Raw genomic sequence first — 23,710 nt, 5'->3', positions numbered from 1 at the left:
GACCAACAAACACTCCTATGTCCTGTCCTATCTTCCATTCTTGCTACATGCCCTGCTAGCGGAACAGGCCCACTGTTGCTTCACATGGTCTGATGCTCTGTAGGGAACTCGCTTGCATACAAGGGTTAGTTCAAGCAACGCCGGTTCCTTATAACTTATTAGCAGGAATAGTTCCACCTGTATAGTGCCACCTCAGTGTAGGTCGACCAACAAACACTCCTATGTCCTGTCCTATCTTCCATTCTTGCTACATGCCCTGCTAGCGGAACAGGCCCACTGTTGCTTCACATGGTCTGATGCTCTGTAGGGAACTCGCGCGCATACAAGGGTTAGTTCAAGCAACGCCGGTTCCTTATAACTTATTAGCAGGAATAGTTCCACCTGTATAGTGCCACCTCAGTGTAGGTCGACCAACAAACACTCCTATGTCCTGTCCTATCTTCCATTCTTGCTACATGCCCTGCTAGCGGAACAGGCCCACTGTTGCTTCACATGGTCTGATGCTCTGTAGGGAACTCGCTTGCATACAAGGGTTAGTTCAAGCAACGCCGGTTCCTTATAACTTATTAGCAGGAATAGTTCCACCTGTATAGTGCCACCTCAGTGTAGGTCGACCAACAAACACTCCTATGTCCTGTCCTATCTTCCATTCTTGCTACATGCCCTGCTAGCGGAACAGGCCCACTGTTGCTTCACATGGTCTGATGCTCTGTAGGGAACTCGCGCGCATACAAGGGTTAGTTCAAGCAACGCCGGTTCCTTATAACTTATTAGCAGGAATAGTTCCACCTGTATAGTGCCACCTCAGTGTAGGTCGACCAACAAACACTCCTATGTCCTGTCCTATCTTCCATTCTTGCTACATGCCCTGCTAGCGGAACAGGCCCACTGTTGCTTCACATGGTCTGATGCTCTGTAGGGAACTCGCGCGCATACAAGGGTTAGTTCAAGCAACGCCGGTTCCTTATAACTTATTAGCAGGAATAGTTCCACCTGTATAGTGCCACCTCAGTGTAGGTCGACCAACAAACACTCCTATGTCCTGTCCTATCTTCCATTCTTGCTACATGCCCTGCTAGCGGAACAGGCCCACTGTTGCTTCACATGGTCTGATGCTCTGTAGGGAACTCGCGCGCATACAAGGGTTAGTTCAAGCAACGCCGGTTCCTTATAACTTATTAGCAGGAATAGTTCCACCTGTATAGTGCCACCTCAGTGTAGGTCGACCAACAAACACTCCTATGTCCTGTCCTATCTTCCATTCTTGCTACATGCCCTGCTAGCGGAACAGGCCCACTGTTGCTTCACATGGTCTGATGCTCTGTAGGGAACTCGCTTGCATACAAGGGTTAGTTCAAGCAACGCCGGTTCCTTATAACTTATTAGCAGGAATAGTTCCACCTGTATAGTGCCACCTCAGTGTAGGTCGACCAACAAACACTCCTATGTCCTGTCCTATCTTCCATTCTTGCTACATGCCCTGCTAGCGGAACAGGCCCACTGTTGCTTCACATGGTCTGATGCTCTGTAGGGAACTCGCGCGCATACAAGGGTTAGTTCAAGCAACGCCGGTTCCTTATAACTTATTAGCAGGAATAGTTCCACCTGTATAGTGCCACCTCAGTGTAGGTCGACCAACAAACACTCCTATGTCCTGTCCTATCTTCCATTCTTGCTACATGCCCTGCTAGCGGAACAGGCCCACTGTTGCTTCACATGGTCTGATGCTCTGTAGGGAACTCGCGCGCATACAAGGGTTAGTTCAAGCAACGCCGGTTCCTTATAACTTATTAGCAGGAATAGTTCCACCTGTATAGTGCCACCTCAGTGTAGGTCGACCAACAAACACTCCTATGTCCTGTCCTATCTTCCATTCTTGCTACATGCCCTGCTAGCGGAACAGGCCCACTGTTGCTTCACATGGTCTGATGCTCTGTAGGGAACTCGCGCGCATACAAGGGTTAGTTCAAGCAACGCCGGTTCCTTATAACTTATTAGCAGGAATAGTTCCACCTGTATAGTGCCACCTCAGTGTAGGTCGACCAACAAACACTCCTATGTCCTGTCCTATCTTCCATTCTTGCTACATGCCCTGCTAGCGGAACAGGCCCACTGTTGCTTCACATGGTCTGATGCTCTGTAGGGAACTCGCGCGCATACAAGGGTTAGTTCAAGCAACGCCGGTTCCTTATAACTTATTAGCAGGAATAGTTCCACCTGTATAGTGCCACCTCAGTGTAGGTCGACCAACAAACACTCCTATGTCCTGTCCTATCTTCCATTCTTGCTACATGCCCTGCTAGCGGAACAGGCCCACTGTTGCTTCACATGGTCTGATGCTCTGTAGGGAACTCGCTTGCATACAAGGGTTAGTTCAAGCAACGCCGGTTCCTTATAACTTATTAGCAGGAATAGTTCCACCTGTATAGTGCCACCTCAGTGTAGGTCGACCAACAAACACTCCTATGTCCTGTCCTATCTTCCATTCTTGCTACATGCCCTGCTAGCGGAACAGGCCCACTGTTGCTTCACATGGTCTGATGCTCTGTAGGGAACTCGCGCGCATACAAGGGTTAGTTCAAGCAACGCCGGTTCCTTATAACTTATTAGCAGGAATAGTTCCACCTGTATAGTGCCACCTCAGTGTAGGTCGACCAACAAACACTCCTATGTCCTGTCCTATCTTCCATTCTTGCTACATGCCCTGCTAGCGGAACAGGCCCACTGTTGCTTCACATGGTCTGATGCTCTGTAGGGAACTCGCTTGCATACAAGGGTTAGTTCAAGCAACGCCGGTTCCTTATAACTTATTAGCAGGAATAGTTCCACCTGTATAGTGCCACCTCAGTGTAGGTCGACCAACAAACACTCCTATGTCCTGTCCTATCTTCCATTCTTGCTACATGCCCTGCTAGCGGAACAGGCCCACTGTTGCTTCACATGGTCTGATGCTCTGTAGGGAACTCGCGCGCATACAAGGGTTAGTTCAAGCAACGCCGGTTCCTTATAACTTATTAGCAGGAATAGTTCCACCTGTATAGTGCCACCTCAGTGTAGGTCGACCAACAAACACTCCTATGTCCTGTCCTATCTTCCATTCTTGCTACATGCCCTGCTAGCGGAACAGGCCCACTGTTGCTTCACATGGTCTGATGCTCTGTAGGGAACTCGCGCGCATACAAGGGTTAGTTCAAGCAACGCCGGTTCCTTATAACTTATTAGCAGGAATAGTTCCACCTGTATAGTGCCACCTCAGTGTAGGTCGACCAACAAACACTCCTATGTCCTGTCCTATCTTCCATTCTTGCTACATGCCCTGCTAGCGGAACAGGCCCACTGTTGCTTCACATGGTCTGATGCTCTGTAGGGAACTCGCGCGCATACAAGGGTTAGTTCAAGCAACGCCGGTTCCTTATAACTTATTAGCAGGAATAGTTCCACCTGTATAGTGCCACCTCAGTGTAGGTCGACCAACAAACACTCCTATGTCCTGTCCTATCTTCCATTCTTGCTACATGCCCTGCTAGCGGAACAGGCCCACTGTTGCTTCACATGGTCTGATGCTCTGTAGGGAACTCGCGCGCATACAAGGGTTAGTTCAAGCAACGCCGGTTCCTTATAACTTATTAGCAGGAATAGTTCCACCTGTATAGTGCCACCTCAGTGTAGGTCGACCAACAAACACTCCTATGTCCTGTCCTATCTTCCATTCTTGCTACATGCCCTGCTAGCGGAACAGGCCCACTGTTGCTTCACATGGTCTGATGCTCTGTAGGGAACTCGCGCGCATACAAGGGTTAGTTCAAGCAACGCCGGTTCCTTATAACTTATTAGCAGGAATAGTTCCACCTGTATAGTGCCACCTCAGTGTAGGTCGACCAACAAACACTCCTATGTCCTGTCCTATCTTCCATTCTTGCTACATGCCCTGCTAGCGGAACAGGCCCACTGTTGCTTCACATGGTCTGATGCTCTGTAGGGAACTCGCGCGCATACAAGGGTTAGTTCAAGCAACGCCGGTTCCTTATAACTTATTAGCAGGAATAGTTCCACCTGTATAGTGCCACCTCAGTGTAGGTCGACCAACAAACACTCCTATGTCCTGTCCTATCTTCCATTCTTGCTACATGCCCTGCTAGCGGAACAGGCCCACTGTTGCTTCACATGGTCTGATGCTCTGTAGGGAACTCGCGCGCATACAAGGGTTAGTTCAAGCAACGCCGGTTCCTTATAACTTATTAGCAGGAATAGTTCCACCTGTATAGTGCCACCTCAGTGTAGGTCGACCAACAAACACTCCTATGTCCTGTCCTATCTTCCATTCTTGCTACATGCCCTGCTAGCGGAACAGGCCCACTGTTGCTTCACATGGTCTGATGCTCTGTAGGGAACTCGCGCGCATACAAGGGTTAGTTCAAGCAACGCCGGTTCCTTATAACTTATTAGCAGGAATAGTTCCACCTGTATAGTGCCACCTCAGTGTAGGTCGACCAACAAACACTCCTATGTCCTGTCCTATCTTCCATTCTTGCTACATGCCCTGCTAGCGGAACAGGCCCACTGTTGCTTCACATGGTCTGATGCTCTGTAGGGAACTCGCGCGCATACAAGGGTTAGTTCAAGCAACGCCGGTTCCTTATAACTTATTAGCAGGAATAGTTCCACCTGTATAGTGCCACCTCAGTGTAGGTCGACCAACAAACACTCCTATGTCCTGTCCTATCTTCCATTCTTGCTACATGCCCTGCTAGCGGAACAGGCCCACTGTTGCTTCACATGGTCTGATGCTCTGTAGGGAACTCGCGCGCATACAAGGGTTAGTTCAAGCAACGCCGGTTCCTTATAACTTATTAGCAGGAATAGTTCCACCTGTATAGTGCCACCTCAGTGTAGGTCGACCAACAAACACTCCTATGTCCTGTCCTATCTTCCATTCTTGCTACATGCCCTGCTAGCGGAACAGGCCCACTGTTGCTTCACATGGTCTGATGCTCTGTAGGGAACTCGCGCGCATACAAGGGTTAGTTCAAGCAACGCCGGTTCCTTATAACTTATTAGCAGGAATAGTTCCACCTGTATAGTGCCACCTCAGTGTAGGTCGACCAACAAACACTCCTATGTCCTGTCCTATCTTCCATTCTTGCTACATGCCCTGCTAGCGGAACAGGCCCACTGTTGCTTCACATGGTCTGATGCTCTGTAGGGAACTCGCGCGCATACAAGGGTTAGTTCAAGCAACGCCGGTTCCTTATAACTTATTAGCAGGAATAGTTCCACCTGTATAGTGCCACCTCAGTGTAGGTCGACCAACAAACACTCCTATGTCCTGTCCTATCTTCCATTCTTGCTACATGCCCTGCTAGCGGAACAGGCCCACTGTTGCTTCACATGGTCTGATGCTCTGTAGGGAACTCGCGCGCATACAAGGGTTAGTTCAAGCAACGCCGGTTCCTTATAACTTATTAGCAGGAATAGTTCCACCTGTATAGTGCCACCTCAGTGTAGGTCGACCAACAAACACTCCTATGTCCTGTCCTATCTTCCATTCTTGCTACATGCCCTGCTAGCGGAACAGGCCCACTGTTGCTTCACATGGTCTGATGCTCTGTAGGGAACTCGCGCGCATACAAGGGTTAGTTCAAGCAACGCCGGTTCCTTATAACTTATTAGCAGGAATAGTTCCACCTGTATAGTGCCACCTCAGTGTAGGTCGACCAACAAACACTCCTATGTCCTGTCCTATCTTCCATTCTTGCTACATGCCCTGCTAGCGGAACAGGCCCACTGTTGCTTCACATGGTCTGATGCTCTGTAGGGAACTCGCGCGCATACAAGGGTTAGTTCAAGCAACGCCGGTTCCTTATAACTTATTAGCAGGAATAGTTCCACCTGTATAGTGCCACCTCAGTGTAGGTCGACCAACAAACACTCCTATGTCCTGTCCTATCTTCCATTCTTGCTACATGCCCTGCTAGCGGAACAGGCCCACTGTTGCTTCACATGGTCTGATGCTCTGTAGGGAACTCGCGCGCATACAAGGGTTAGTTCAAGCAACGCCGGTTCCTTATAACTTATTAGCAGGAATAGTTCCACCTGTATAGTGCCACCTCAGTGTAGGTCGACCAACAAACACTCCTATGTCCTGTCCTATCTTCCATTCTTGCTACATGCCCTGCTAGCGGAACAGGCCCACTGTTGCTTCACATGGTCTGATGCTCTGTAGGGAACTCGCGCGCATACAAGGGTTAGTTCAAGCAACGCCGGTTCCTTATAACTTATTAGCAGGAATAGTTCCACCTGTATAGTGCCACCTCAGTGTAGGTCGACCAACAAACACTCCTATGTCCTGTCCTATCTTCCATTCTTGCTACATGCCCTGCTAGCGGAACAGGCCCACTGTTGCTTCACATGGTCTGATGCTCTGTAGGGAACTCGCGCGCATACAAGGGTTAGTTCAAGCAACGCCGGTTCCTTATAACTTATTAGCAGGAATAGTTCCACCTGTATAGTGCCACCTCAGTGTAGGTCGACCAACAAACACTCCTATGTCCTGTCCTATCTTCCATTCTTGCTACATGCCCTGCTAGCGGAACAGGCCCACTGTTGCTTCACATGGTCTGATGCTCTGTAGGGAACTCGCGCGCATACAAGGGTTAGTTCAAGCAACGCCGGTTCCTTATAACTTATTAGCAGGAATAGTTCCACCTGTATAGTGCCACCTCAGTGTAGGTCGACCAACAAACACTCCTATGTCCTGTCCTATCTTCCATTCTTGCTACATGCCCTGCTAGCGGAACAGGCCCACTGTTGCTTCACATGGTCTGATGCTCTGTAGGGAACTCGCTTGCATACAAGGGTTAGTTCAAGCAACGCCGGTTCCTTATAACTTATTAGCAGGAATAGTTCCACCTGTATAGTGCCACCTCAGTGTAGGTCGACCAACAAACACTCCTATGTCCTGTCCTATCTTCCATTCTTGCTACATGCCCTGCTAGCGGAACAGGCCCACTGTTGCTTCACATGGTCTGATGCTCTGTAGGGAACTCGCTTGCATACAAGGGTTAGTTCAAGCAACGCCGGTTCCTTATAACTTATTAGCAGGAATAGTTCCACCTGTATAGTGCCACCTCAGTGTAGGTCGACCAACAAACACTCCTATGTCCTGTCCTATCTTCCATTCTTGCTACATGCCCTGCTAGCGGAACAGGCCCACTGTTGCTTCACATGGTCTGATGCTCTGTAGGGAACTCGCGCGCATACAAGGGTTAGTTCAAGCAACGCCGGTTCCTTATAACTTATTAGCAGGAATAGTTCCACCTGTATAGTGCCACCTCAGTGTAGGTCGACCAACAAACACTCCTATGTCCTGTCCTATCTTCCATTCTTGCTACATGCCCTGCTAGCGGAACAGGCCCACTGTTGCTTCACATGGTCTGATGCTCTGTAGGGAACTCGCGCGCATACAAGGGTTAGTTCAAGCAACGCCGGTTCCTTATAACTTATTAGCAGGAATAGTTCCACCTGTATAGTGCCACCTCAGTGTAGGTCGACCAACAAACACTCCTATGTCCTGTCCTATCTTCCATTCTTGCTACATGCCCTGCTAGCGGAACAGGCCCACTGTTGCTTCACATGGTCTGATGCTCTGTAGGGAACTCGCGCGCATACAAGGGTTAGTTCAAGCAACGCCGGTTCCTTATAACTTATTAGCAGGAATAGTTCCACCTGTATAGTGCCACCTCAGTGTAGGTCGACCAACAAACACTCCTATGTCCTGTCCTATCTTCCATTCTTGCTACATGCCCTGCTAGCGGAACAGGCCCACTGTTGCTTCACATGGTCTGATGCTCTGTAGGGAACTCGCTTGCATACAAGGGTTAGTTCAAGCAACGCCGGTTCCTTATAACTTATTAGCAGGAATAGTTCCACCTGTATAGTGCCACCTCAGTGTAGGTCGACCAACAAACACTCCTATGTCCTGTCCTATCTTCCATTCTTGCTACATGCCCTGCTAGCGGAACAGGCCCACTGTTGCTTCACATGGTCTGATGCTCTGTAGGGAACTCGCGCGCATACAAGGGTTAGTTCAAGCAACGCCGGTTCCTTATAACTTATTAGCAGGAATAGTTCCACCTGTATAGTGCCACCTCAGTGTAGGTCGACCAACAAACACTCCTATGTCCTGTCCTATCTTCCATTCTTGCTACATGCCCTGCTAGCGGAACAGGCCCACTGTTGCTTCACATGGTCTGATGCTCTGTAGGGAACTCGCGCGCACACAAGGGTGGACTACAGCAAACTGTGCGCCACACTAAACACTTTAATATAGAAAGATACCTCGCGCAGACCAGAAAAAATTACAGATAGTCTGAATCGTCGAAAAATCAGTTCCAATTTCGAAAATAATGCCACTTAAATTCAAAACCAAAGTTCTGGATACGATTGGAGAATTTCACGACCAAAATTATTGTAGTGATTTATTTTTGGGGTATTATGCCATGTTGCGCTACCTCCTTCTTTAGCCAACGTTTCGGACAGCATTATAGTGTCCATCATCAGGACAGATGTGTAATCGAATATGAAATTACATGTTTATTTGTAATTACTGTAATGCTGTCTGAAGTGGGTTAAAGAAGGAGGTAGCGCAATATGGCATAATACCCCAAAAATAAATCACCATCAAAGTTCTGCAGTTCATTGAACCAGAGCTACAGACAGAGTCACAACCGACATTAGAACCCGTTTGTAATTATTATTACAATGTTACAATCTATTCAAAAGTTAAGTCACGAAATAAATTATTGCCATTATTTCCTATGTCAAATAACAGGTGACAGGGTCTCACGAGTGTCATGCGTCATGCGTCATGCCGGAATATCGGCATACCGCACCTAAAGGGTTAAGGAATATTATTGCATCGCACTACCATTCACAGTTTTTCAAAAATAAATTATATCCATTTCAGGGTAACATTTACAAGCAGTATAATCCCTGTCTGTCTCCACACCGGCACAACTCTTCCTGACAGTGGGTTCATCTTCACTGCGTGGGATGACACAACCTCACCTGACTACAAGGTTAGAACGCATTTCTCTGCCTTCAGAATGAACAATGACTGATGATGTGATAATGATAAGATTGACAGCTGTGGCTGGTACTAAATGTATATTTATTTAAATAGATATCTAACCATCACGCCGTCTCCCCGCAGGGGTAGGCAGAGAGGAGGGACCGCCACACAACTCTGTTTTAACACACACTCCTTGCTTCATGCACATTCATACATAGGTTCTGTTAATCTGATTCTTGAGATGACTCAAGTACTTGCCATGTCTACCTTGGGAGTCACAAACCTCTTCTATCATCCACTTGCGCGTCTTATATTCTCCTATTTCTACCACTCTGAAGAGGAGCAAATATACTAAATAATATTTAATTTTATTCAAATTATATGTTAATTAAAGCACACACTTAGAAGTATCTGGTTCAAATCCTAGTGGTAAATTTCACAATAAATTTATTAAAAGTAATTTACATATACACGGTGTCCGGAAACTCGTAGTACAAGCGGGAAACTGGAGAATCTACACCACATGGGGAACCCAAAAAAACATAAAGTTTTTTGATTTGAGCATTTTCAAAAAAAAAAAAAACCAAAAAAAAATATTTTTCGGCTATTTTAGGGTTAAAGTTTTTTCTGGTGTTTAGGGTTGAATAACAGATGTTTTAACCCTGCAGAGCAGAAATATTTTATGATTACACCGGGTTAAATGAAGGGTGATTTCAAAATAATGCTTCAAATCCGAGTTTCTTCATTTGTTTTACTTTCAAATAGTTTTAATTAGTTGGGTACTTTGATCTTCAGTAATAATTTATAAGAATTTGATGAAAAAAAAAAAAAAAAAAAATCAACTTCAAACTCGATTTACTCGATAACGAAAGCTCAAATAAATAAAAAAATATACTACAAAATCGACTCCAAATGTGATGTAGATTCACCAGTTTCCCGCTTGTACTACGAGTTTCCGGACACCCTGTATATATTTGTGGCACGTTCCAGAGTCAAAGATACTCTCAGTATCGCCCTGGTGAAAGATCTCATTCGGATCGAATGTATCTTGAAATGGCTGTAGTCGTGTTTGGTGACCAGATCAAATTTTTTTTAATTTTTTTTATTACCTATTGAATTTTTTTTTATACATACATGGTTACATAAAATATTGAAAAATGTATAAAAAAATATTGAAATAAATGTACATAATTTAAAAAAAATCCCACGAAGGCGAAGCCTGTGTGTGGGTATTATAAGTATTTTTATCTTATTTCTATGGTTTAAGTGGAGATACAATATCAAATATAAATTTAAGTTATTTTAAAAGAGTTACTGTAGAGATGCAATACAAGAAACTAAATCATGAGATATGCAAAAGTTTTAAAATATCACAAAAAATAAGGTAAATACTAGTTTTTAAAGAAGACATCTTAAAAAGTGAATTAGCAGACAATAAAATATATCCGCTGTTTTTTATGTATGTGAAAAAATAAAAAATAATCTCTACATGGATATAAATGTTACAGATAGCTTTGCTAAAACTTATAAGAAAAAAATATCTAGTTCAGTGTTTTTTAGCCAAGATTTGATGTACTTTTTAAAAGATTGAAGGTTTACACACGTGTCCCTTTTAAAGGTTGTACATAAAGAATTATACATTTTTGGAGCAATAAAACTAATATGCCTTTGGGCCAACCAGCATATTCACAAGCGCCATGTCGTTGGCTGGCACGATTTGAATTTTTAATAGGAGAAAGAATTTTTAAAATGGAGAAATAATTAACTGAAAATTCTGCCTCAATACAGGTTCGCCTAGTGAGGCAGGTTATGCACAACCTAAAATATAGTATATTATGCCATTTCTATATAACACTCTTACATTCAAATCTATTTTTTTTCTTATATTAGAAACTGCTGTATTATTTTAACATTATTCTTTCAACAATTTCATTGTTTCTAACTGACATATAATTATACAACTTACTAATGATATATTATATATATTCTGTAATTTTTTGATGAAATAAATAAATTTAAAAAAAAATTAAAATAAAAATAAAATAAAAATAAAGTTGTTTGGTCGCGTATAAATAAATTTAAGACATTGAGCACTATAGATCTGCTTAAGGTCCAAAATTTCAGTTTCTTGGAACAATTGTTTAGAGGGATAGGATTTAGTTTTTTGTTACATTATCTTAATAATTGATTTTTGGGCAATTTCTAGTGGTTTTACATGATTGTTGAAAGTTCCGCCCAAGCCAATTATTCCATAGGAAAGAGATGAATGAACTAGTGAGTCATAAACTAGTTTCATGGTTTTTATATTTACTACATTACTCATTCTTTTAAAAATATATTTTAGGTATCTCAATTTGTTAACAGTTTTTTCAATATGGCTGGTCCATTTAAGTTGACAATCTATAGTTACACCTAAATACTTGATAAGTTTTGCAGATTTCATCTCCTCACAGTTACAGAATGTGTTTGGGTTACAATTTACGTTATGAAACTTCAAATTAAGATTGGTTTTAGGAGCCGACTTCTGTATGTTATAGAAAGAAATACAAATAGTTTTATCATAATTTAGGGTAAGTAGGTTTCTATCTAGCCACTCTTTGACAATAGTAATACATTTTTAGCTTTATTAGTAGCATCTTCCCATGATTTTCCTTTTTTTTTTTTTTTTTTTTATAATTACTCCACACAGGAGGTCCTGAAGAAAATAATTTCCCTCAGGGCTTATGTCATCTTTGGGGATGCTGTGTGGAGGGTCTTTTTGTAGAGAGGAAGGAGTGAACATGGGTCTTGAAGAGTCCCATGATGTAGGAGGGAGGAAACACAGAGGCCGGCAGTTCGTTCCACAGCCGAGCTGTTGAACTTAAGAACGAATCGTAGAAGCGACCCGTTCTCATGTGACAAGTGTCAACTGTGTACAAATGTTGGGCGCGCGTTTGGCGTGTATCCCGACTACGCACCGGTGCCGAAGGGATCGATGACGCTAGTTCCTCAGAGCATCTTCCATTGTAATACCGATAGAACAAGGACAGCATACCTACCTGACGCCTGTGCTCTAAAGATTGCAGTCCGTTTGTTTTTTTCCTTGGACTGTTATTGCAGTATCGTCAGCAAATGAGAAAATTTTACCAGGTATTTTATATTAGTCAGGTACTTCCCCACCTTCCTCTTTCCCATCTCCTTCCCCTCCCCTTTTACACAATTGAGGATGTCATAGTCCCACTGATTCTAGACGGTTGGGAGCAGTTGTAACACTTGTGCAGTATTTACATTAAAAAACACATTTCTTCAAAACCTCACTTCACATTGTAATACTATACGGATTGTTCTCATTGGATAAAACAATTAATTGGTACGTTTTTCAACATTTCAGACGACAATGCAGAGACTATCTCAGGAGGAGTGCTCTAGAACATTCTCCGCTGACAGCTATGGACACCCTGCCGGCGTAAAACATGACCTGGAGATTTGCAGCCGCCCAGTCAACACAACTGGAGAATGTGCGGTATGTAACGCTGGGATGTATTGTAAACCAAGCTCATTATAATACTGATGTACTTATTATTTAATATTTTGATAATAAAACATTGACATAATAAGAATTTTATAAATAACAAAGAGTAGTCCCGCTGCCTGCCCCATGGCAGCTTGTCTACAGGTCTACCATTTTTCTTTAATTTAATAAACATAACACATAATCATTTTGCATATAAAAATTAGTTTTAACTTCACAATAATGTTTAAATTATGTATTGCAAAATTCAATTACTTAGGACGGGTTGTTTCATAGAATTTGAACAATTCATCAAATTTCAAAGTTGATTTTCAAGTTCTGTGAAGGTTCTATCCAAGTTTTGTTCTCAGTTATGTGAAGCCTCTGGCCAGTTATTATAGAATAATAGAACTTGAATAGAACCTACACAGAACTTGAAAATCATCTTTCAAATTTGACGAATTGTTAAAATTCTGCAAAACAACCCGTCCTTATTATTCTTCTGATTACTCACTTCTATCAGAATGTATCTACTATTAAGGAGAAACTACTTCCTTTATCATGTTCCCACTATTAATTATTCCTTCATTATCATTTGGGTAAATTTTTTCACATTATCAAAAAAACACACTTTGGTGAGTCCATATTTATAAATTTCTGAATTCCTCCAAGTATCTGTTTGGTAAGTTTTGAATCTCGAATTGAAATAAAACAATTGGCGAGTTCATTTTGAAATGGTCCGAGTCAATCGCAATGACATCCATAGTGTAAAAATAAAGAGATGAAAACTTTTAAAGCACTTCCCGGTAAGATACCGGGAAAACAGGTATAGGGCGCTAGTCCATATAAAACTACACATCCACACTTAGTTAGCAGGAGCTCACATCAGAAACATCTAGCGACATTCTAGTTCCATGCAGGTCTGTAAAAGACAAGAGACATGGTATACATCCTCGGTTAGTCTCCAAGGAGTCTAGTCCATCTACAGGAAACACTGGTGTTCTGTTCCTGCTGTTTCCCTCTAGTTCCTGGTGCTGGTGCCAAGGGCTGTCCTGACAGGTGTTCTGGCCAGCGAAGCCGTCCCAGGTTTAAGCATATAGTATACATCCTCGGTTAGTCTCCAAGGAGTCTAGTCCATCTACAGGAAACACTGGTGTTCTGTTCCTGCTGTTTCCCTCTAGTTCCTGGTGCTGGTGCCAAGGGCTGTCCTGTCAGGTGTTCTGGCCAGCGAAGCCGTCCCAGGTTTAAGCATATAGCTCTTCATACAGCAGGTTTAGTTCAAGGAAGGAAGATAGCTGACATTCATTATTGGCGTGCGTCATAGAATAAACAAGTCTGACCATTCTTTGCTTCATTTTTGTATGCAAAACTGTGTTTCATTACCATTATGGAATTCAAATTGGATGAGACAGAGCGCGTGCTAAATGGGCTTGAACCAAAATAAACCAAGTCAGTGGTGTTAGTTGGTCAGTTCTATTTAAATCTGCATGGAAGGAATTTCGAGTACTTATTATCTATTCAGTGGCGTGCTTAAATAAGTTAAAAATTAATTGTTATTTTTATTTCACGGATAATTTTAGTGAAATTATTTATCTTTATTACATTTCCAGCACGATCCGGAATTGTAGATACTCTCAGTATCACCCTGGTGGAAGGCCACCATTCAAATCTAAAAGTTGCTCTATGATTGTATTTAACAAATCTTAAGTTTTCATAGGAAATTTTGGTTTGTATTTAATAAGAGATAAATGGAAACATACTTTTTGGACGTAAGGTCTTTGGTTCACAGAACTACTAGGATTACGTTAGGTTAGGTGAGGTTAGGTTAGGTTAGGTTAGGTTAGGTTAGGTTAGGTTAGGTTAGGTTAGGTTAGGTTAGGTTAGGTTAGGTTAGGTTAGGTTAGGTTAGGTTAGGTTAGGTTAGGTTAGGTTAGGTTAGGTTAGGTTAGGTTAGGTTAGGTTTAGTTAAGTTTAGTTTGTTTTAGTTAGGTTAGGTTAGGTTTAGTTTAGTTAAGTTAGGTTAGGTTAGGTTTAGTGTACCATTTCCATTTACCATAAATGTAAATACTGACTACCTACCACTGATTAATTAATTAATAATCTGCCATTTGGAGTGTGTTCACCTATTGCTTTATTTGTTCTCAGGGCTGGCACAGCGGCTCCCCGCTGACGGTACCCAACAGCCTGGGCAACAGGGTGGGCTGCACACACCTGTTGGTGGGGTTGGCATCCTGGTATAATAATACTTCACCATGTACATACACCAACACGAGGATATCTACCTACATCCCCTGGATAGAGGGTATTGTGTGGCCTGAAAGCGGTGTTGTTGTCTAGGACTTTGTTTTAGATAATTTTTAAATTTATTTTTGTTTCCCTGTCCCCCCCCCTTCTTGCCCTCTCTCTGCCCCCCCATGCCGACAACCATGACTTGTATACACGGTGTTCGGAAACTTCATAGAAAAAATGTTCACATCATTCACATAAAAATCACATAGAAAACCCAAAAGACTCGATTTCAATTTTTTTTAACATTTTTTCTTTTAAATACTTTTGTTGCCGGGCTGACGTTTTGACACATTTTAAAATACAATAAACGGCTGATGTTAACTAACTACCAATTTAAAAAATATATAAATTCCAAGCTCGGACTCGATTTACTCGAAAATAAAAACTCAAATAATTAAAAATACTTATGTGATATGTTTATTAGTTTCCGTTTTGTACTATGAGTTTCCAGACAACATGTATAACAAAAATCCCACACAGGCAAGGCCAGTGGGTAGGCATACTTGGGATTAGTTAAAGGTACTTAAACATGACTTATTGTGGAATGTAGGTACATGTAGATACCTATATTATTTCTATAAACAGGAATTTTTTTATGTTTTAATAATATCTAAATCAGTTGTAGTTTTTAAATTAGACACGTTTTCTGAAGAAAAACAAATTTTTGTAATATTGTTTCTTATACTAAACTTAAATACAAAAATGATGCGCTTAAAATTTTTCTTACTTCTATCAGAGTAATAAAGATTAAAATCAAAATTTTATCGACCTTATTCTGCTACTTTAAAAAAAACAGTTGACTGAAGTTATATAACAAATCTGAGGTCAATCGGCCAACTGGTTATTGAGAAATCGTAGTTGCAGATTTGTATTTGTGCGTGTAAAATGGATGTACCATTGGGTGAGATTAAAATGAAGTAATTGATAGTTAGCAGCTAATCAGCCAACCCAGGGCCAAGAACAACTTGTTCCTCTCTCTTGGAAATTGGATTATAGTCAGTTTGGCATTCTGTCCTTCAGTTCTTGTTACTTGTTGCCTTCTCACTACTTGTCAGTACTCATACTTCCCTCTATTCTATAACTTTCTAGACAACAATACCGCATTAAGTAAGGTGGGGATGATGGGTAGATACTGCGTGGAAAAGCTTTTTTTATTATGTTTTTGTACTTATATATTATTTATTATTATATATTATGTACTGTAATTTTTTTTGACTTTTAATGTTAATAAATTATTTTTTTACTTGTGTACCTTTTGTTTTGATCCAGACTGAAACCTTTTTTTTCTGTATTGTGTAAGTGTTGGTGTAATCTGTATTGTCAATAAAAGCCTTTACGATCAATGATGGATGAAAATAAACAAATTAACGAAAGAAATAAAACTCTGGAAAAATAAGCAAGAAACAAAAGAAAAATACACAAATGCACAAAGATCATTGATAAAAATAAAAAGAAAAATAAATCCACCTCAAGTGGTGCAGAATCGAGGACCTAACCACCGCCTTTAAGGGCGAGGCTACGGTACATATCAAGAACCCTCTTAATCCTTGCTAATCTAAATCTCTAAAACCTAAGAAAGAAAAGGAAGAAATTCCCTAAATGAAAGTGAAAACTTTATCAATATCCGTTGCGTAGTTTAGACGAACTAAGCGCACAAACAGACATTATTTTATACTATCTAGAGATGACTAAATACTTACAAATAACAAGAATCGAAAGTCAGGTATTGCAAAGAAGAACTGTATTATCAGGAGGAACTACTCTAGTAGGATAAATTTATAATTTCTACACTTTCTCGATGGACGGTGGCCGTACTTTGTTGTACGGAGTTGAGAGAAAATATAATATATCAAACAGCTATTATTGGACCATCCCATAAAGGTCCCATGACCAGTTCAGGCAAAGGGACTCCATCCAAGCCAGAGTCAAGTTACCCTCTCAGAACAGGGCCCTTAGGTAATGCAGACAGTACACAACTGCTGACCCTGTACATTCCCGTTGTGGAATCCGCCGGACACCTCTGCTGTGGAGCCCCAACAAACCCCTTGACTTTGTGCACAAACTGACGGTGCGTTTGATAGATTTCCCTCTCTAAACAAATGGATTGTAATGTTTAGAGCACAGGCATCAGGTAAGGATGATCGTGTGGAAAATGGGAGATTGGCAAAGAAAGCAATAATGCGTCAATAATCAGAATTAATAATTGACCCTCATTGGAAAACGTTGACCATATAACTTATCTAGGTTTTAAAACTGATAAAAATTTAAGATGAGCATATTATGTATTATTTTAATAATAAAATTTTAAAGAGTAAGTTAAAATTGTTCAAGAGCATCAGGAAAGTCCTCAGTAAAAAAGACTTAGATTAAGATCTACATGGCTCATTACCAATCGCTGTTAGAATACGGTATTATCGGATGTGGCAGGGCAAATGACAATATCCTAAAATCACTCATTAAAAGCCAATGAAAATAACTCTGAAAGTCCCTGTAAGAACTAGCACTGACGAAATTTTAACATCTGATAATATTATAATCACAATGCCTGTACAGTTTAGGATTGTTGTAAACGGAAGTGGTGCCCTCTGTTATCTTCAAAAGGAATGATCGGGGACGCTGTTTGAAAACTAAATCAAAAGTAAAATTTTCACAACTTTTTCTTACCAGAATTTCTCAGGTTTAAAAACTTTTACACTATTTTACATACAAGAAACTTTTCAGAAAAAAAAACAAGAACAAAAAGTTTTCAAACTTCACATGACATATATCCAAATTGACCCTGGTAATCAATGAAATCTTTGCGATTCTTTCAAGGATAAAGAAACCATCCTGTCACTTCGAATGCAATCAACAATGTTCTCAAAATTTGTTTTGACAGCATCGCCATTCCATTGTAAGAATATTATGTACTAAATACACCATTCCCAGTTGGACAGACGTAGGTTAATTTTGTTTTGTATTGTTTGTATAAAATAAATAAATAAAAATAGTCAAACCAATTTTCCGAGGTAAATTTTTCTAAATTTCCCGGAAGAATTTTTTTCTTGAAATAAAAATTTTACTTTTTTTTTTTTTTTTTTTTTCATAGGAAGCAATCACTGTGTGGTTAGACATTATATATTAAATCAAATAAAACACTTTGTTTATTAACCACGACTTTTTTATTATTACATCTACCGGTTTCGCTACGGTCGAGCTTCATCAGGATGTGAAATATAACTAAAAACTAAGACAGAGGTCATGCATATTTATAAGAAAGCAGAGGGAGACAGAATATAACACATTATAAAAGTGGGAGGAGTCAAATATTACATAGGCGTAGTGAATCAAAGATATATAATAACAAAGTACAAAAAAGCAATTTTACATGAATTATACATATAATAATACATTTTAAAGACATAAGAAAAAACATAAACATATTATTAAGGAGTGGAATGGATTGTGGGAAACAAGTTAAATATAGGACTATAGAATGTGTTTTTTTTGATTAGATAAGTTAATTTGTGTATTTAATAAATGGTCTGACAAGTTACTGTTTATAGATTTCCTGATTTATAGTGATTCTAAATTGTCTAACCTAATGCCTATATTATTTTTATGTAAGAGGCTAGTACCTGTTATTTTATTAAATCTATGGTCTGCTGATATTAAATGGTTGGCGTGTTCCGAAAAACCTTTACCATTTAAACACCGTACATGTTCCTTCACTCTGGTGTTTACATTGCGCGATGTTTTACCTATGTAAAAGGCGGGACAATCACTACAGTTGAGTTTATAAATACCCGAATGGCTTAGTATGTCATTATTGTCCTTAGTATTAATCAAAAAATTTCCTAGGGTATTGTTTGTATAAAAGGCAGGTTTAATATCTAAAGGAAGGTTCTTAACGCTTTGATTTGAAAAATTATTTATAAATAAAATCCTACGCCAATGGTAAATAGGGGTGTTGATATTAATTGACGGAATACTGCTATATAGAAATTTGTTTGTGGAAATATGTTTTTGTTTTTTATTAAGAATTTTATCAATTAAGGCCGAATCATAGCCATTATTTAATGCAAAATTAATTAAATTGTTTTTGTTTTTTATTAAGAATTTTATCAATTAAGGCCGAATCATAGCCATTATTTAATGCAAAATTAATTAAATTAATTAAACGTGACCTCCGAACATTGACGAATGTAACCGAAGAAACCCGAGAACTTCGCGGACTGACCGGCCGACGTTTGACCTTTGAACCATTTGGATGCAAGTTAAGTGTTATTTTTTTATGTTATATTATGGTATTTAACTTTGTAGTCATTTTTGTACATATTTTCGTTTTCTTGTTTCTGCATTTCTCCAACCGTTTGCTTATGGCATTTGTAAATCTACTACCTATTGAACTAGACCGATTTTGATTTCTGTTTTCGTATTTTTTTTTTAGATAAGTCGTTATATTCCTTAATTATATTTGCGAAAGTTTCGGCAAACGCCCCATTGTCGTCGCTAGTTATGAAATTTTGTGTTTTGTCTTCTCCAGTTCAGTTCTCCATCTCCACTATCTCCAGTATTCTTTCGGATTTCAAATTGAAAGCGTTTGCGTATATGTTTATTTATGCGTTTGCGTTTATTGATTGTCGCGAATATTTTGTCATAATTTTTTTATACAATGGCGGAATACAGTGTTGTCTATATAAAAAATAATGCCAATACTTATGAAAAAAGGTTGGAAATTAAAAATAAAGGGCCTCCGCGTCTTGACCTCTCATTAAACCAGGTTTGTGCCGCGAAAACCGAGAAATTCACTCGAGTTTTTAAACGTGAGTGGTACGCGAGGTGTACTTGGTTATGTGGTTGCGAGGAAACCAATCGGTTATTTTGATTCCCCTGTTTAGTTTTTGGAGGAGACCCATCGTGGTGTAAAATTGGAGTAAACCATCTTTCGCATTTAACATCAAAAATTAAAAAACACTCGGCGTCCCAAATCCATTTGCTGAATGAAGTGCAATTGGCATCCATTGGCAGGCTCGATATACGCCAGAAATTGGATTCTGCTTATCGAAGATCGATAAGAGAATTTAACATACAAGTTGATAAAAACAGGCACATTCTATCGCGACTAATCGATTGTGTTAAATTTTGTGGGGCTTTTCAAATTGCACTCCGAGGACACGATGAGTCTTCGGAATCGCTAAATCCGGGGATCTACCGGGCTCTGGTGGATTTCATAGCCGAAATCGATCATTCTATGACAGAACACTTGTCGGGAACAAGGGTTTTCAAAGGAACATCCAAGGGTGTGCAAAATGACAAGGGTGTGCAAATTTCCCCGAAGTTAGCGCACTTTACCCTCGGACACCCTAAGAATATATTTATGTAGATTATATTTTAATTTTGATGCCATCCTGCAAGTGTGCCGGGAACACATAATGAAGCAGGTGACCCAAGCCGATTACGTTGCCATCCAAGCAGATGAATCCACTGACTGTTCGACAATTCAGCAGTTGGTGATTATTTTAAGGTACGTCCACAACAGTAAGATTTATGAACGTTTCTGGAAGCTAGTGACACCAAAAGATCACACTGCGAAAATATTAAGCGAACTAAACATTTTAAAAATAAGTGCCAATAAATTGGTTGGACAAAGTTATGATGGCGCTGCCGTAATGAGTGGAAAAGTGGGAGGGGTACAAACTATTATTCGACAGACATTTCCGAACGCCTTTTATGTGCATTGCTATGCGCATCAATTAAATTTAATATTAGAAAGGGCCTCAGCAATTTACCACACAATAAAAAACGAACTTGCATGCTTTTCCTGTATTTTTTTCAAGATCACCGAAACGCTCGACTTTACTAAAAGAAATCGTCAAGAAAAGAATACCATCCGCCCCACCGACCAGATGGAACTACAACACCGACACTGTGAAGATCATCCATTCTCATTTGGAACCGCTCAAAGAGTGCATGGAGGCTATCATGGCTTTGGAAGACGGAGACTATAATACATATAACCAAGCTCAGTCTCTTCTTTCTTATTTAACAAATGAAAAATTTTCCGACTACAATAAAAAATTTCCTGAATCAGATTTTACGCAGACAGTGAAAACCTACAATTTCCTCGAAAATGTCAAATTGAAAAACGAACTGATTATTTTATATGGTCGCGAAGAACTGAACGGTGCCGATGGAGCCCTCTCAATACTGCAATATCTTGTAGAATGCTCTTTACAGTCCATTTTCAGTGAAACTCTTACATTACTCAAAATCATTTGCACGATACCAATGACATCGGTTGAAAGTGAGCGCTGCTTTTCCACACTCAGCAAAGTAAAGACATTTTCTAGAAATATAATGACCCAAGACCGTTTAAATGCCCTGTGTATGATTAGTATAGAGAAAGAACTGATAACCTCTATACCTGATTTTAATACCCGCGTAATTGAAGTGTTTTCAAATGCAAAAAGTCGGCGCATGGATTTTTTGTATAAGTGAAAAAAAACTAAATTTATTTCGTGCCACCTTTATTTGTTTTTTTTTTTATGTTTTAAAATATCTATTATATATTCTACGATATTATTCTTCTCGAAAAAACAATAATAATTAGCAACATACCTAGGTACATTGAGTGCTATAAAAACACTAAACAATTTAATTCCTATAAAACTTTTCTCATTATCTAATAATTGTGTCTAGTGTAAAGTGATATAAAAACAATAATATGTAGGTACCCCTCCCACTAACTTTATTTAAGTTGTGTGACTGCTGCCGTATTAGACTATTTGACGAAGGACAACAGTAAGTAAATTTTAATTAGATATGTTTATCTTCTCTTGAATTTCTGAACCCCCTGTTAAAAAGACCACGAACCGCCACTGGCTGTAACTAGAATTTTACAACTGCACTCTGAACCTGAGAATGGATTTCCTTGAATAACGTCAGAAGATGAGTCCGAAACACGAAAAATTTTACGTTCCATTTAGCCGGCATAGTCCAGTGGTAACGCATTGGACTGCCATTCCGAAGGTCGCGGGTTCGAACCCGGCGTGCGCAAATAAATTTTATTTGATTAATTTGTGTTATTTCACAATTAATTAATTAAAATAATATATAGTATATTTGCGGCACGTTCCAGAGTGGAAGATACTACCAGTATCGCCCTGGTTTAAGACCACCATTCAGAATTGAAACGTTGCTCCAAATGGCTTTAGCCGTGTTTAGTGACTAGATCTAAATAGCCAGGTACTTCCCCACCTTCCTCTTTCCCTTCCCCACTTACCTTCAGCCTCACAACATCCCCCAATTGGGGATGCCATAGTCTCACTGGCTCCAGACGGGAGCAGTTGGGACTCTTGTGAGGTATTCACTATAAAAATAAAAAAAAATAAAGTCACATGACTGGTTTTAACTTAAGGTTAATTTCGCATAAGATCCAACAAGCTTAAATAGTTGTTACACGCGGAGTAGGCAAATGGTTTTCCTTCGAATTTTGAATCATACGGTGTGCGATTCGAATTTCAAACATCTCTTGGAAGACGAGAATGGTTTCTTTCGAAATGTGTCAGCAGATGAATCCGCAACTGAAATTTTATGTTTCATTCTGAACACAAAATTAAAGTTAATAGTGAATCTGTATGCGAGAATTAGAATCCCAAGAATGAATCATCATTTCAATTTTGCAGCACATGATGTGTAGATGGAATTTATTTGTGACAGAATTTTATACTTCTTTTGGAACAAAAGAACGGTTTTTTTTTAAATGCGGCGGCAGATGAATTTCAACTGGAATTTTATTCTTGCATTCTGAACATAATACTGACTGGTTTCTACTTAAAAAATCTTTCTCAATAAATATGTATTAAATTTAACTAATATAAAGAGAAGGTAACCTGTATATATGAACTACCTACAGTAAAATATATATTTTTTTAAAGAAAGATAAATATTCTCGAATAACCTGACAAGGTTATTCGTAACCCTGAAATAACCTGAAAAAAATATATCAACATCACCTAAGAATTGTTTTCCCGTGAAACCGTTGTATTGGGTAGTTCGTAATGTAATTGCGCTTATGTCTGTTGCAGTGGAATAGTGTATTTTGTCGTGTTGTTATTGTAGGTATTCGTAAGTTTACGAGTTGCAAAAGTTCGCAACAGTCTACAATACCAATAATCGGCTGCTGGATTTAGTATTCTGCAGTGATACCTCAGTCCATATTGCTAAATCAGCTGACGAGCTTCTCCCCCTAGACTGCCACCACCCCGCCCTAAGCATAACCATCACTACTAATAACTCACCAGATGACACAACTGTTCTTCCTAACCTAACTTATAATTTCTCCAAAGCTGACTATTCTAACATGAATCAATATCTTGCAAATGAAGACTGGTCATTTCTTCACCATAATAATACTATTAACTATAATCTTGAATTATTTTACAAAATTATTAATAAGGCCATTGAAAGCTTTGTACCACTTTCACACTTCAAGGAAGCGAAGTTCCCAAAATGGTTCAGTGGCGAGCTAATTAACCTAGTTATCTGTAAAAAAATTGCACACAAAAACTTTAAAGAATCGAACTCTCTTATCGACTACAAGATATTTCACAACTATAGAACCCAATGTAAAAAACTATCAAGAAATTCATATTTCAATTATATAAATGGAATCGACAACTCTATACCTTCTAATATACAAAACTTTTTCACTCACGTTAACTCTCTTAGAAAAAACAAACAAGGTTTACCCCTTTCAATGCACTTCAAAGAAAAGAGTAGTACTGACATGAATGTAAAAGTTAACTATTTTGCTGATTATTTTAAAAGCGTCTATGACGAAGATATCCCAGACAATTATATACCACCTTCGTCGCTTA

The 23,710-nt window shown here is 39.8% G+C and overlaps 1 protein-coding gene across 2 annotated transcripts in view; it reads left to right on the top strand.

Moving 5' to 3' along the window:
- LOC149414116 (serine protease snk-like) overlaps nt 1-16,098 on the top strand; it is a 623,520-nt gene extending 607,422 nt beyond the window's left edge. For both annotated transcript variants that reach the window (XM_089644054.1, XM_089644053.1), the window contains 3 exons: nt 8,966-9,077; nt 12,441-12,572; nt 14,706-16,098. In XM_089644054.1, coding sequence (XP_089500180.1) covers nt 8,966-9,077; nt 12,441-12,572; nt 14,706-14,897 — 436 coding nt within the window. In that variant the 3' untranslated portion in view covers nt 14,898-16,098. The remainder of the gene's footprint in view (nt 1-8,965; nt 9,078-12,440; nt 12,573-14,705) is intronic.
- The last annotated feature ends 7,612 nt before the right edge of the window (nt 16,099-23,710 follow it).

Source organism: Hesperophylax consimilis, chromosome 20 (assembly GCF_061612785.1).
Source record: "Hesperophylax consimilis isolate HC1 chromosome 20, BYU_Hcon_1.0, whole genome shotgun sequence".
Taxonomy (NCBI): domain Eukaryota; kingdom Metazoa; phylum Arthropoda; class Insecta; order Trichoptera; family Limnephilidae; genus Hesperophylax; species Hesperophylax consimilis.
This window is presented reverse-complemented; position numbering and strand designations above follow the sequence as displayed.